Raw genomic sequence first — 14082 nt, 5'->3', positions numbered from 1 at the left:
TTTTACAGGTCAGGCAATTATAGAAAGATCAAATTGAATATAAAGGATATGTAAAACAAACAGAAAGGGATAAAATAATACCCCCAGAAATAGATTGCATAACGCTTTATTAACCTTGAATTTTCTTAATGCTAATGAGAAAGGAACAATGGCAGTAGAGAGACATTGGATAATAGAAAAAACTTCTGGATTAAATCAGTCAGTGTATTTCAAGGATGTGTTGACCTCAGAATGGAAACCAAGAGAAGTGCTGCATTGGGGAAGGGGTATTGCTCTTGTTTCCACAGGAGAAGAAAAGCTACAAATACCATCAAAATTAATAAAGATTCGGTTTGAAAAGGAGAAACCTTTTGATAAAGAGAAATGACAGCTCATCCACAGAGGTGACAATCCTACAGGTGTAAGGAAACCTCATAAAGTTTGGGGCATGATTCTTTTCTTGTTTTTTCAGGAAAATATCCATCTTCAAAAAGTCAGGAGACCTTAGACATCTAGATACCTAAAGAGGAAAAGATAGTTATCCAGAAACAATCACCAAGCAAAGAGAAATATGACTTATGGTACCAATACCCTGTACAGGGTAAAAATTCATTATCTAAACATACATATTTTTCTACTTCTCACTATAATGAGAGCCACAACTCACTTAAAAATCAAAGCTGGCTTTGGAGTTGGACAGTGACTATCCTTCTCTAAATTCAAGCATGTTATTGAAAGAAAATATTCAGAGTTTCTGTCTTATATCTGAAGCCACCTGGTATGGGACAGAAGGAAAATAAAATTTAGGGACTTAGTATTATCAAAACTCTGCTTTCAAAAAATTTTACTTCTCTCCATACCTATTTTTGTCTCTATGGTACCTTTTACATATATATTCATATATGTCTATATGAATAATGTTTAAGTTTTCTACAATAAACAATAAATTTTCCTGCAGTAATCTTTGAGGTTTCCAGGAAGAAGATGAGGACCCACAACAAAAATTCCCCCTGGTTAATATGATACAATTATGCTGATAGCACCACTTTAAGATTGTTTTGGGGTTACAAACTCCTCAAGATGATTCCAATTTGGCTAGCTGAGATGGTGCACCTTCTTACAATGTTTGGCTGGAACTTCAAATAAGAACTTCAGGAAAACCCAGACTATCTGTAATTATACCAGACAGTAATCTTGAAACTTAACCATCATTTTAGTTTTTATAGGATCCCATAGAAGTAACATTGCCCCCATGACAGCTAGAAGAAATTCTAGAAAATGATATCCCCTCTCCCAACAAAGTTTGTCTCAGGGCTAGGGACATTATTAGGGTTTGGGTTATAATTGGTATAGGGTTGGGGTTGGAAATGAAGTAGGCTTAGGAAGGAATATCTCTTAAAAAAAGGAAATAGATGGGATGGGATAATAGATTAGTGTGAACTTACTCACACTAATAATAATATTGAGTTATAATAGTGAGAATACTTGTGAGCTATTCTTTATAGACAATTTTCATTGGTATAGATTCTTATAGATTGATACAAATTCAAATTATATTTGTTATATTGAATAGGCTCCTTTGTCTCTTTACGTATTTATGCATCTATGCAAAGTTATTTTGTCACATTGTATGCATGCATTTTTCTACCTCAGCTTAAGATATTTTATATATTGATGCAATTTTAGGATATATTTATTATATTGCACTATACATTTCTACCTCTGATCACGATACTTATACATTGTTTACATTCTGAAGTCATTGTCTCAGAAATGTTGCACATTTCTTTAAAGATTGCTTAATTTTTAATGCAAAGCCTTATTCTTTAAATTATATAGGTATTAAGAATTACTGGTCAATAATCATCCATGTTTGTCATACTTTTATTTAGACTAATCAGGTTCTTTAGATGCATTCCACAATGATAGGCAATCTTCAAACACTTCAAAGAACTGTAGAATATGGGATTTAAGTAATTTAGGATTCTGTTGATGTAAGACACAATTGCTCCTGGCAGTCCTGATCTGTTCCTGAGAGAATTTTGGGCACTGAAGATACTCAACTTTCAGTGTGTTTCCTTCTTGGCAAAACTGGCATTTTGAGAAAGAACTACCCCTATCTTGACTACTGACAAAATGCACAGTGTCTAGACTGGACAAGCAGGATACAAGGAAAAGACTGCCAAACCATGCCAAGACAGTTTAAGACAATTTTTAAAGTTTTCTTGACTCTGAAAATGGTCTTTCAATTACTCTAGGACTTAGCCAAAGTCAATTTCCCCAACGTTGCAAACTTTGGGTGATTGCCCAGGTAGCCGGTTGTCTCTCGTTTCTTTTGGAAGTTGCTTGATTGTACTTTCCCTTCTCAGGCCTTTGATGGAGTTCAAAACTAGATAGTCATAGCTACTTTCCTCTCATGTCTTAACCAAGCCATTTTTATTATAAGACTTAGACTCCTTAGGCTAGGATAACTATTGAAACCTTTAGCATATGTTTCTTGTTTGATGTTGTTGATGCTGGTTGTAATTATAATTTTTATGTATGTTTTTGCCTCTTCTTTTCCCTGGGCAATACTTGATATTTGTTCTTATTGTATATAGTTTTGTATTATGCTTAGAACTCTCTTATATAGACAAAGAGGGAGGTGCTGAGGGAACTCCTTCAGCCAATAGCCTTTAGGATACCAGCCTACTTTGGGTGTGTTCTCATGTACTATAAATACAGATGAAAAGCATGGGCAGGCCTCTTGGCTGCTGGATTTGGTTTCAGTTCTCAGTGCATACAGAGGATAGTGGTTGGCTACTATTTCTGTGAGTTTATCCCCTAATAAATACACCTTTGTTATACTCCATTCTGGCCTATTTTGGAACTCTTTTGTATGCAAACAAACTAGTCTCAACAATCACATCTCCCCAAAGAGAGCCATGCAAAAGAAGCAGAAGAAAATGGGATGAGTTCTTCTTTTGTTTATTTGTCCCAGGAATTAAAAAAAAAATCAGCTTTATGAAACCATGATCTTCCCCTTGACAGATGGATCTGTACATTAGCATCGTGCTTTCAACCAACAGTTTACATTTCAAGAGGAAGTTAAAGAAAGTGATGAGAAGACAGTGCTATTTGTCACACGTTGTAACACTGATACAAAAAATAGTATTCTGATTAGCAGCTTGATTGGCAACCCATGTAACCCTAAATAGTACTACAAACCCAGAGAGTGCACTTTAACACACAGTTACTTTTGGCAAAACCATATATACAATTTTGAACAAATAAATACATAAATACAATCATTCATATATAACAATATACCTAAAGGTCAATTATCATCAAGCGCGTCTAGTAAATTATTTCTTCCATTCACAAGTTACCTGTTGCTTATAAAAAAGTATCTTCACCTTTACAGAAATGATACAATCAATTCCCGCACTGGACCCACATATTAGGAAAGGTAGAAAATGATTTCCAGATGCTGTACATAAATATCCCATTGTCTTTTGTTAGAAGAAATTTGATTGAAAAACTCCTTCCTTGGCTTCTCTGTAAAGAGTTCGTTTCCCCTCCGTTTCTCATCACATAAGGGGTTTTGTTCTCCCGTATTTAATCAATATTCAAATCAAAAATGATCTTCATGTTTTGAACCTGGTTATTTAAAAGTACATTGTTACATTGTCATATAGTGAAACTGTTCCAAGAAGACACAAAGCCACATAAACGAGGCACCAAAGAGAAAGCATTTTTTCCCTCTAAGAAATAAATGAAGAAACTTCAAGATTATAGATGCTGATGTCATCTAGTACATAATGAAGAAATAACGGGGAGTTAGACAGTGTTTACAAAATTCTTTGAGTGACTTCTGGCTCAATAGTGCCATCATTATTTTCACTATATTATTGCAGTGCTGAGGACTGAACCCAGAGCCCTTTGTATGCTAGGCAAGTGCTTTACCGCTGAGTTACACCCCCAGCCCCAGAATACTGTCATTATTATGATTTTTTTCTTAAATAAATGGTAAGAATGGCTTAATAAATAACCTTGACAGTAATTTGACCAGTTTCTTGTCATAGAACTAACAAAAGTAGAAAATTAGAGCTTTTCCTTGATAAGTTAAACATTTTTTTTTTGAACATCCAAAAAACAAAGAAGAGCAAACATGCTTAAGGCTATTGAAATCCTGGACAAATGGCCTTGCCTCATCGACTTCCATGCAGAGGAAAATGTTGCACATCAAGCAGATTCTAGCTGTACTTACACTTGAAGTGAAGAAAAAACCTCTTTTAAAATATGTACATGTAATCGCTGATGTCTATTTACATGTTTGTCATACGGGCACTATGAAGCATAAAAAAAGATAAGAAATAGTTCTTTAAGACATGGTTTTCTGATGTTTGCTCCTTTTCAAGACCAGGGCTCTATGCATATTCCACACATAGGTATAAAACAATTCATAGGTGGACACACATGGTTATTATAATGTGAGATTCTTTAACATGAAAAGTGACTTGGCTGAGCATGGTAGATGCAAGGCCATAGTAGGAGACAGAGACTGCATTCAGCTGTGCAGCTGGGAGGCTATGAGGCTTTCCCAGTGATTGGAGCTCACAATGGTTGAGGCTGGGTAATGAGAGGGTGGCTCAACTTACCCTGCTTCACCTCTTCTCTGAACCCTTGACACTGCTCAGGGATCAAATCCAATGAAAGGGTGGGAGGACCTGTGTCATTTAGTACTTTGGGAATAATGATAGATCCGGTGTTTCCTAGCAAGGGTTGATGAGATTATAGGGGCTCCATTTCTTCCTTTTGTCTCCCTATCACTACCACCATCAGCTTCTATGTGGGTATTCCAGACGTCAAGGTGCAAATAAAATAGATAAAAGGAACACTTTCAGCTGCGGGTCTTTTTTTGCATGACAAAGATGAGTTCCCTAATGAATGGAAGATGTGCTGAGTGCTTAATCCTCATCTAAGGATTAGCTCTACTCACCCCCCAAAAATTTAAGAATTCATGGCAAATGATTCCTATGATTTATGCAAACCAAATGTAAAACTCCTCCCAAAGCAAAGCAAATGCTTTTCAACATTCTGGGATACCAAGGCAACACACCAGAGTGACAAATTTGTCACCCAAACCAGAAAAATGGCAGATAAATTGAAGCTTCCACAATCAGCTAACTTATAGCCAAGGAAATATCAAGTCTTGGAAGAATTAGGTACACTGAGAGTTCACAGTCAATCTTTATTTGGGTAAATTGTTATATTAAGATGACGTTCCACAACTGATGACCATCTTTATAATGACTGTAATCATTTTAGCATTTAGCATAATGCATGATACATGGCATTACGTAGCACCTTTTAAACTAAAGATTTCAAAATACTTATTAGCAAACATGATTTGCTCTCACAGTACCTGTGAGGTAGATTTTCTGTTTAGCCATTTTGCAAGTGAGCATACAGAAGTACATCAAAAAAACGAGATGCCTGTTCATAGGGTCCATGTAAATTTGTGGCATCAGTGGGATCTGAACTCAGGCTTCCCTGTTCTTCCTTCCCTTGGATCTCAGCCACAGAACCTCCAGAACATCTCAGAACAGTTCTACTGCTAAAAGTACTTAAATGCTTTAGATGTCATGAGCATATCACAGGTTTTTTTTGGTAGCAGGGCCACATCTTTCAATAACACTGGTACCTGTTAAAAATTTTTTCTCACATTTTGCACACATGTGAGAGGGGCATTGTACACTATTGCTAAGCTTATGCTAGTTAGAATGGATGCCTAAATTTGCATTTTATCAACTGCTATGTGCTGTTTCTGGCCCTCCTACTAACTTATTTTCTACACATGGAGACATACACCTGCCTGATCAAAGAACTATAAAATGCACTTAAAGACATTATATGGAAGGAAGCAGGTGACAGTACTACTTTTGGCAGTCCCCTTGGTGGCACCATGTAATATCTGTTCTGAAAAAAAATTTGTTTATTTGCTTACTTGGAGTAGCATTTTATGTACATCCCACCTGCTGGCCAGATTTAATCCTTGAAAGTATAAGCCTACATGTTTTCTATTCATACAGAATAATTGATTCTCAAGTTTCAATTCCCATCTATCTCACCACAGTCTCCCTACCAGGGATAAGATAAAATCAATTATTGGTTGAATCGTGAATTCTGTACACATTCCTTGGCAATATATGCAAAAATCCAAAATCACATCCAGTGTGCCTTCCTGACTATGTATCTTTTCTGGCTTATTTTTTTTCCCCTCTAAAGAGTTACTATTTATTTTTGCAGCAATGATATGAAGACCTTGGCGTGAATTTCCATTTCCTGACCCAGATTTTGATCTCAGATGCGCAGCACACAAATCCTAGCAGTCATGTAGAGTCACTTTTGGAAACAAATGACAATGTCTTAGGACCCAAGAATGAAATCTGGCCCTCCTAACGCACTTACTGTTTCCATGACTGAGCCCAATACTTGTAAATTAGTGATCCAAGAAAGGAACCAGGAACAGGAATCAAAGACTTTACAAAACCCCTTACCAGTTCATTTTCCCTTGGTGACACCCGCAAAATGCCAACACCTTAGTCTCCATTTCTTAGAAAAGAAACGTATGTACATCAATAAAAACCTTAGCATCTGAGATGCTTCTTGCTTGACATGTCGTTCCAGATCCTGTGCATTTCTTCCGGGGAGATCTGGTGGACCGTGATGACGCGGCGGTACCTACACAAACTGTAGGCCATTTTCCAGTGGTTGAAGCCGCTATTCTGGAAAGGGTGTATGCCTAGCTTTCGAAGACACAGTCCCACGTACACATCTTCAAGGTGAAGCAGCCTGGTATGGAGGGAGGTTTTGTAAATGAGTTCAGCCACATCAGCGGAAAAAATATAGCCAGTTCCTGAACAGAATGGCGGGTAGTTGCTGTCAGGGTACAAATCCCGAGGCATATACCACTTACTGCGGACATCCCGGATGGGCCCACCATTGATGACGTAACCAGTAAAATACCTTCTTCTCGGCTTGGTGGAGGGTTTCAGGAGTTTATAAATAAGGTTGTCCATGTTCACAAAAATGTCACTGTCTGTCTTCATGACATACTTGGCCTTGGAACAGAAAGTGGCGACCCATCTCATCCCCATTAAGGTTTTGAGGGTGAGGTTGTGATAAGAGTCAATGAAGTCCTCCACGATGATGTCATGGAAGATCTGACTCTCTTGCTCCACCATCTGGTTCAGAACAGGATCAGCATTTTTGCCCAGGAGGAAGAGAGTGGCTATCTTGATCCCTTTGAAGTTGTTCTCATCCCCCCATGTCTCCCGGATGGCCTGGCGCGCATCAAATTCCTTGTGTGTGGTGCTAATGAGGATCACAAGGAAAGGAATGTTTTTCTCACATTTGTTGGGCTCATTTATCAGAAACTCAAAAGAGTGTGGGTTTATAGGTCGAGTTCTTATGTTGCCAAAGGTGAAGTTTTTCCTGGCAACTGTTAGATGACTAAATGGCTTTGAGCCAGTGTAGGAAGAAGTAGGTCGCGTGATGCTCAAGTACCAGAGAGCGCTGGCCCAGCACACAACGGTCAAAACATAGAGGCAGGAGACCTTGGAAGCCATGGTCTTGAGAACAGGTCTAGTGCAAAGGCTGAAGAACACGTCTTTCGGGCACGAGTTTTGCGTCCTTTTGCAAAGGCAGCATATTATTCAGCAAGCAATGAATTCTGCAGGAGAGGAGTCGGTTGCTAGGTGTCCCTGAGCCTTAGCTATGCTCTGGCTTCGTAGCACTCACTTCTGTCTCCTCCCACCCTAATGGATGCTCCATGCCTCAGAAATCGTCCTTGGAACTCTGCAAAATCAATAAAGCACAGTTGTGTTCAGGTTTACTTAGCCAGGTTCATATTCTTGAATAAATACAATAAAGGCGTAAGAATTATCAGTGATGACAAAAATCATTCATTTCCATAAGCCTTAAAAAAACCCTGACATAACCTCCTAGCTTCTCCTGCGGCATGAACAGAAATTGCTTATGCATATTTATACTTAATACATGAATACACTGACCATGAGCACGAGGTGGCTAGGGAGTAGACCTAATATCAGTAGCTTCCTGGAAGGAATCTCCTTATTTAGAAGAGGCTATCATTGCACTTAGACACTGTTGGGCTCTCAAAACTTTCTGAAAAGCTCACACGCCATTCATATCCCTTCTACTTGCCAAACTTTGAGCTTCTAATTGCTTGATTTTGATAAAGAAATCAACTCTTAACATTGCTTTGCTTTCTCCCATTGTGCATTTGGAAGTGTCTTGATCCCTGCCTGCAAACCTTTGCTAGTACTCTGCTTTCTTAGCTTAGACAGAAAGAACTACTGCCTGGTCCTGATGTGGCACAGGCACAGCTCTTACCCTCCCTCATAACGAACAGCCAAGAGAAAAAAAAGACTGGAATTTCATAACGGCAACGACTGATCAGAAGAATGGTACCTTAGTCTTATATATCACTATGGGAAGAGATATGCCTTGCTAAACTGCCTGGGATATCATTAGTGGACTACGATTTAAATCTTAAATATTGTGTATGTGAGGGCCAGCCATGATAAGCTAAGTCTGGGCAGGTCACCCAAAGGAAGTTTTTTACTGCCAACCATTATCGCCTGGGACTCTGGCCATGGATGAATTTAAATGGAGTCTGGAGTCTCCTCGATACTGTGCTCCATGTGTCTTGACTGAATACTTTCAACTGTGGTGTCATTGTCTAAAAGGAGCAAAAACCCAAGGAACATAAAGCCAAACTTCAGAAACCATAAGGTAAAGTAAATCTTTCTTCTTTGTATGTTTTCTCGGAAGTACTTTAGTTATGGTTACATGAAAATAGCCAGTACATGGAAAGTACCAATTCAGCATACTGGTTATGCTGATTTCAGAGTTGTTCTAGCAGTACAGGATTTTCAGCTTTCAATGTCCCTATATATTTCCTTAAGAAAATTACACACTGGACTTTTCTATTCATTCCTTTTTTTAAAAAAAAAAAAACTGATATGTGGTTATACACATTGGATGAGGATAATGTGAAGGACAATTGAGTTTAAAGTCCAAAAATTCAATGGCTATGTGACAGAAGACTATAGATGGAAGTTTCTGTCCCACCTGGTCCCATAGTCATTCAGTCCCAAATAAACACACATTGGTTTGTATTAATTATAAACTGGTTGGCCTATTGCTCAGGCTTATTATTGATTAGCTCTTACAACTTAAATTAACCCATAATTCTTATCTATGTTTAGCCATGTGACTTGGTGCCTTTTCTCAGTAAGGCATTCTCATCTTGCTTCCTCTGTATCTGGCTTGTGACTGTGTCTCTGCCTTTCCTCTTACCAGAATTCTCCTATTCTGGTCACCCCACCTGTATTTCCTGATTTGCTACTGGCCAAACAGCATCTTATTAAGCCAATATAAGTGACATATTTTACAATGTACAAGAGTAGTATCCTGTAACACTTCCTATTTTTTTCTTTTCAAAACAAGAACTCTGAATGTAATCTCCTTTGTTTAGCTTTTTCCCTGATCATTATCCTTAACAAATTGTAGCCAATATTCTAAACGAAGACAAATTGAAGTTTTAAATATTTCAAAAAGTTTTAAAGTGTTCAAATAAAGTTGTTCTTTAAAACACTAATCATTTCTAAATTTGTTATGGTTTTCTAGAGCTTATTTTATAAATATTATCCCAGTCAAAAATATGTGTCAGAATACAAAGTACATTCATAAAAATATTTCTATTTTTTTCAGTTTATTTATATGGTGGATTACTTGAACTGATTTCCATATATTGACCAATCCCTACTTCTCTGGGATGAAGCCTACTTGGTCATGTGGATGATCTTTTTGATGCATTTTTGGATTCTGTTTGCAAGTATTTTATTGAGCATTTTTGCATCTATGTTCAAAAGGAAATTTGTCTGTAATTCTCTTTCTTTGTTGTATCTTTGTGTGGTTTTGGTATCAGGATGATTGTGGCCTTCCAAAATAAATTGAGCTATATTTCTTCTTTTTCTATTTTGTGGAATAATTTGAGGAGTATTTGCATTAGTTTTTCTTGGAGAATGTTGCAGAATTCTGTGCTGAAACTGTTTGGTCATCTCATTAGATACCAGAAAAAAAAAGCCTGTAATAAAATATAATTCTAATGCATTAGAGAAGTCTTGAAGAAAGTATGGATACAAGAAACATACCTCAACATGATAAAGGTAATTTTCATCAAGTCTATTTATTATAGCCAACATCAAATTAAATGGAGAGAAACCCAAACAATCCCACTAAAATCAGGGACAAGACAAGAATGCCCACTCTCTCCATATCTATATAGTATAGTACTTGAAGTTCTAGCTAGAGCAATTAGACAACTAAGTGAATAAAGGGATACAAACTGGAAAGGAAGGAATCAAATCATTGCCATTCCCAGGTGATATGATAGGATACATAAACAAACTCAAAATTTCTACCAGGGCACATCTATAGCTGATACACAACTTCAGGGAAGTAGCTGGATGCAAGATTAACTTAAAAAAAAATAGTAGCCTCTTATAGGCAAATGACAAATAGACTGAGAAAGTAATAATTGGAACAACATTGTTCATAGTAGCCACAAATAATACAAAATTTCTTGGGGGTAAATCTAACCAAGCAAAGAAAAGACTTGCGTGATAATAACTTTAAGTTGTTAAAGAAAAAAAATTAAAAAGATATCAGAAGAAGAAAGATCACCCATGCTTATGGTTTGGTAGGATCAACATAGTAAAGCAGACATCCTACCAACAGCAATCTCCAAATTCAACACAGTCTCCATCAAAATTCCATCACAAGTCTCTACTGACCTTGAAAGGAAAATACTCAATTTCATATGGAAAAACAAAAAGTCCAAGAGAGCTAAAACAATACTGAACAATAAAAGATCTGCCAGAGGTATCACTATCCCTGATTTTAAGCTGTACCACAGAGTTAAAATAACAAAAACTGCATGGTATTGGCATAAAAACAGACACGTGGATCAATGGAATCAAATTGAAGACCTACACATAACTCCACACACCTACAGACATCTGAATTTTGATAAGAAGGCAAAAATACAAATGGAAAAACAAAGCATCATCAAAAATGTTCCTGGTCTAATTGAATGTGTCCACACAGAAAAAATGCAAGTAGATTTATATCTATCACCCTGCACAAAACTCAGTACAAGGGAATCAAAGACCTCAACAGAAAACCAAATACACTGAACTTGAGAGAAGAGAAAGAGGAAAAATAGCTTGAATGCATTGGCACAGGAGAAAACTTACTAATCAGAACACGGATAACAAAGGCACTAAATCAACAGCTAATGTATGGGATCTCATGAAGCTGAAAAGCTTTTGTAAGGTAAAGGTCAATGTCAATCGGACAAAGTGGCAGCCTACAGAATGGGAAAAGATTTTTGTTTTGTTGGTTGTTTTGTTTTTGTTTTCATGAAAAGGTTTCTCTATATTACAGCTCTGACTGTCCTGGAACTTGCTTCATAGACCAGGCTGGCTTCAAATTCAAGATTGCTGTCTGCAACTACCTACAAAGTCCTTGGATTTGAAACTTTTTTTTTAACAACTCCACAAAAAGATGAAGGGCTAATATCCCAAATTAAAAAAAGAATATAAGAAAATAGCTATGAAGAAAACTAACAATCCAATTAAAAATGAGGTACAGATCTAAACAGAATTCTCAACAGAAGAATCTAAAATGGCTGAGAAACATTTAATGAAATGTTCAACATCTTTAGCCATGAGGGAAATGCAAATCAAAATGACTTTGAGATTCCATCTTACATCTGTTCGAATAGCTAAAATCAAAAACAAAATGGCAGTTCATGGTGGTTAGGATGCAGAGCAATGGAACACTCCTCTATTACTGGTGAGAGTGCAAACTTACCCAATCACTATGGAAATCAATATGGGGATTCCTCAGAAAACTGGGAATTTATCTACTTCAAGATCCAGCTATACTCTTGAGCACATACCCAAAGGATGCTCCATCTTATCATGAAGACACTTGTTCAACTATGTTCATGGAAGCTTTATTTATAATAGACAGAAACTGGAAACAACCTAGATGCCCCTCAACAGAAGAATAAATAAAGAAGACATGGTACATTTAACCAATGGAGTATTACTGAGTTAAAAAAAATGATATCATAAAATTTGCAGGCAAATGGATGGGACTAGAAAAAAAATCATTCTGAATGAGGTAACCTAGACCCGGAAAGCCAAACACGGTATCCACTCCTTTCTAAGTGGATATTAGTTGTTAAGTAAATGATAATCATGCTACAATCCACAGGCCCAGGAAGGCTGAGTCAACAAGGAGGGCGTTAGGGGAGATACATGGCTCTCCCTTGGGAACAGGAGTGAGAACAGATTTTCCCAGAGGACTGGTGGTGGCGGAAATGAGAACAGGAGGGATCGGGTGTGTGTGAAGGATGGATGGAGAGAGTACGTGAAAGACAATGAGACTGAAGGACAATGAGCGGTCCATGTGAGAACCTCGCGCAGTAGAAAAATCCCAGCATTCTATCAGGGTGACCCTAACAAGGACTCCTAGGAATGGAGGGTTCAGAGCCTGAGCCAGCCATCCTTTGTAACCTGTGGTGGGACTGGGACCACCAACTTAGCGACATAACCTGTGACCTACAATCTATCCCACCTGCAAGACATGGTGGGGCAATGTAAGCTCAGAGCTCATGGGAGGGGCTGACCAAATGAGGCCCGCACCATGAGAGGGAATGCATTCCTGACACTGTTTGGATGACCAGGAACCAGAGGCTGGATATGTCAGAGACCTATGATAGAAAAAATATTATTACACACACACACACACACACACACACACACACACACGGTTTCCGAGACAGGTTTTCTTTGTGTAGCCCTAGCTGTCCTAGAACTTGCTCTGTATACCAGGCTGGTCTTGAACTCACAGAGATACTCTGCCTCCCAAGTTCTGGGATTAAAGGTGTATGCCGCCTTATATATGCATAGTTAGCCCAACTGCCATCAGAGAAGCTTCCTCCATCAGAGCAGCTGATGGGAGCAGATGCAGAGATCCACAGCCAGACATTAGGTGGAGAGGGAGCCCACATTGGAAATCCCCACTGGGTTCCTCCCATTTGGGGCTGAAGGAACTCCATAGAAGAGGGGAAGGAAGAGATGTAGATGCCAGAAGAACATGGCCCACAGACATCAGTTAAGTGAGGATCAAAGGGGATCGTAAAGATTGAAGCAGCAATCAAGAAGCCTGTATGGGTCCGAGTTAGGTCCTTTGTATACAAGGTTGGGTTTCTGTGGGACTCCTAACAGTGGGAGTGGGGTTTGTGTGACCCTTTTGTCTCTTCTTGTCCTTTTTTCTCCTATTGAGTAGCCTCACCCAACCTTGATATGAGGATTTGTGCCTAGCCTTATTGTATCTTGTTATGCTGTACACAGTGGATATCCCTTCCAGGCCTGCTCTTTTCTGAAGAAAAATGGAGGAACAGATCTGGGGGAGAGGAAAAGTGAGCGGGGGACTGGGAAGAGGGGCTCTTTGGAGGAGTGGAGGGAAGGGAAACTGAAGTTGGGATGGATTGAAAACAAAAACAAACAAATAAATAAATATTTATTCCTCCCTAGTAAGAGCAAAATTCAATAGCCCTGGAAAGCAGAATACTAATTTTATCAAAGTCTCCTTCCAAGACAACTACAAGCTTGGGCTGGTAAGTTTTTATCAACTTGACAGTAACTAAAGTCACCTGGGAAGACAAGAACGCAACGGGAGAATTGCTTCCATCAGATTGGCCGGTTGGTATGCCTGTCCAGCATTTTCTTAATCAGCCATGAATGTGGGAGGAGTCAGTGTGCTGTGGGTGGTTCCATCAGACGAGGTGACTCTGGGGTGTATAATGTAAGAAGCAGAGCAAGCTGATAACAAGGAGGTCATGATGAATGGCTTCAAGCACATACAGAAGTTTTGATACTTTAGAGCAACTGGTTCTCAACTGTTGGGTCTTTACCCCTTTGGCGTTACATATCAGGCATCCTGCATATCAAATGT

General features: G+C 38.4%; 1 protein-coding gene across 8 annotated transcripts in view; it reads right to left on the bottom strand.

Annotated features, from left to right (window-relative positions):
• Nucleotides 1-2936: 2936 nt before the first annotated feature.
• The window catches only part of B3galt1 (beta-1,3-galactosyltransferase 1), a 524949-nt gene continuing 513803 nt past the window's right edge, over nt 2937-14082 (bottom strand). For all 8 annotated transcript variants that reach the window (XM_026778237.1, XM_026778226.1, XM_026778230.1 and 5 more), the window contains one exon: nt 2937-7821. In XM_026778237.1, coding sequence (XP_026634038.1) covers nt 6612-7592 — 981 coding nt within the window. In that variant the 5' untranslated portion in view covers nt 7593-7821 and the 3' untranslated portion in view covers nt 2937-6611. The remainder of the gene's footprint in view (nt 7822-14082) is intronic.

This window comes from Microtus ochrogaster, chromosome 4 (genome assembly GCF_000317375.1).
Source record: "Microtus ochrogaster isolate Prairie Vole_2 chromosome 4, MicOch1.0, whole genome shotgun sequence".
Classification (NCBI taxonomy): domain Eukaryota; kingdom Metazoa; phylum Chordata; class Mammalia; order Rodentia; family Cricetidae; genus Microtus; species Microtus ochrogaster.
Note: the sequence above shows the minus strand (reverse complement) of the source record. Positions and strands in the feature narration are given on the sequence as shown.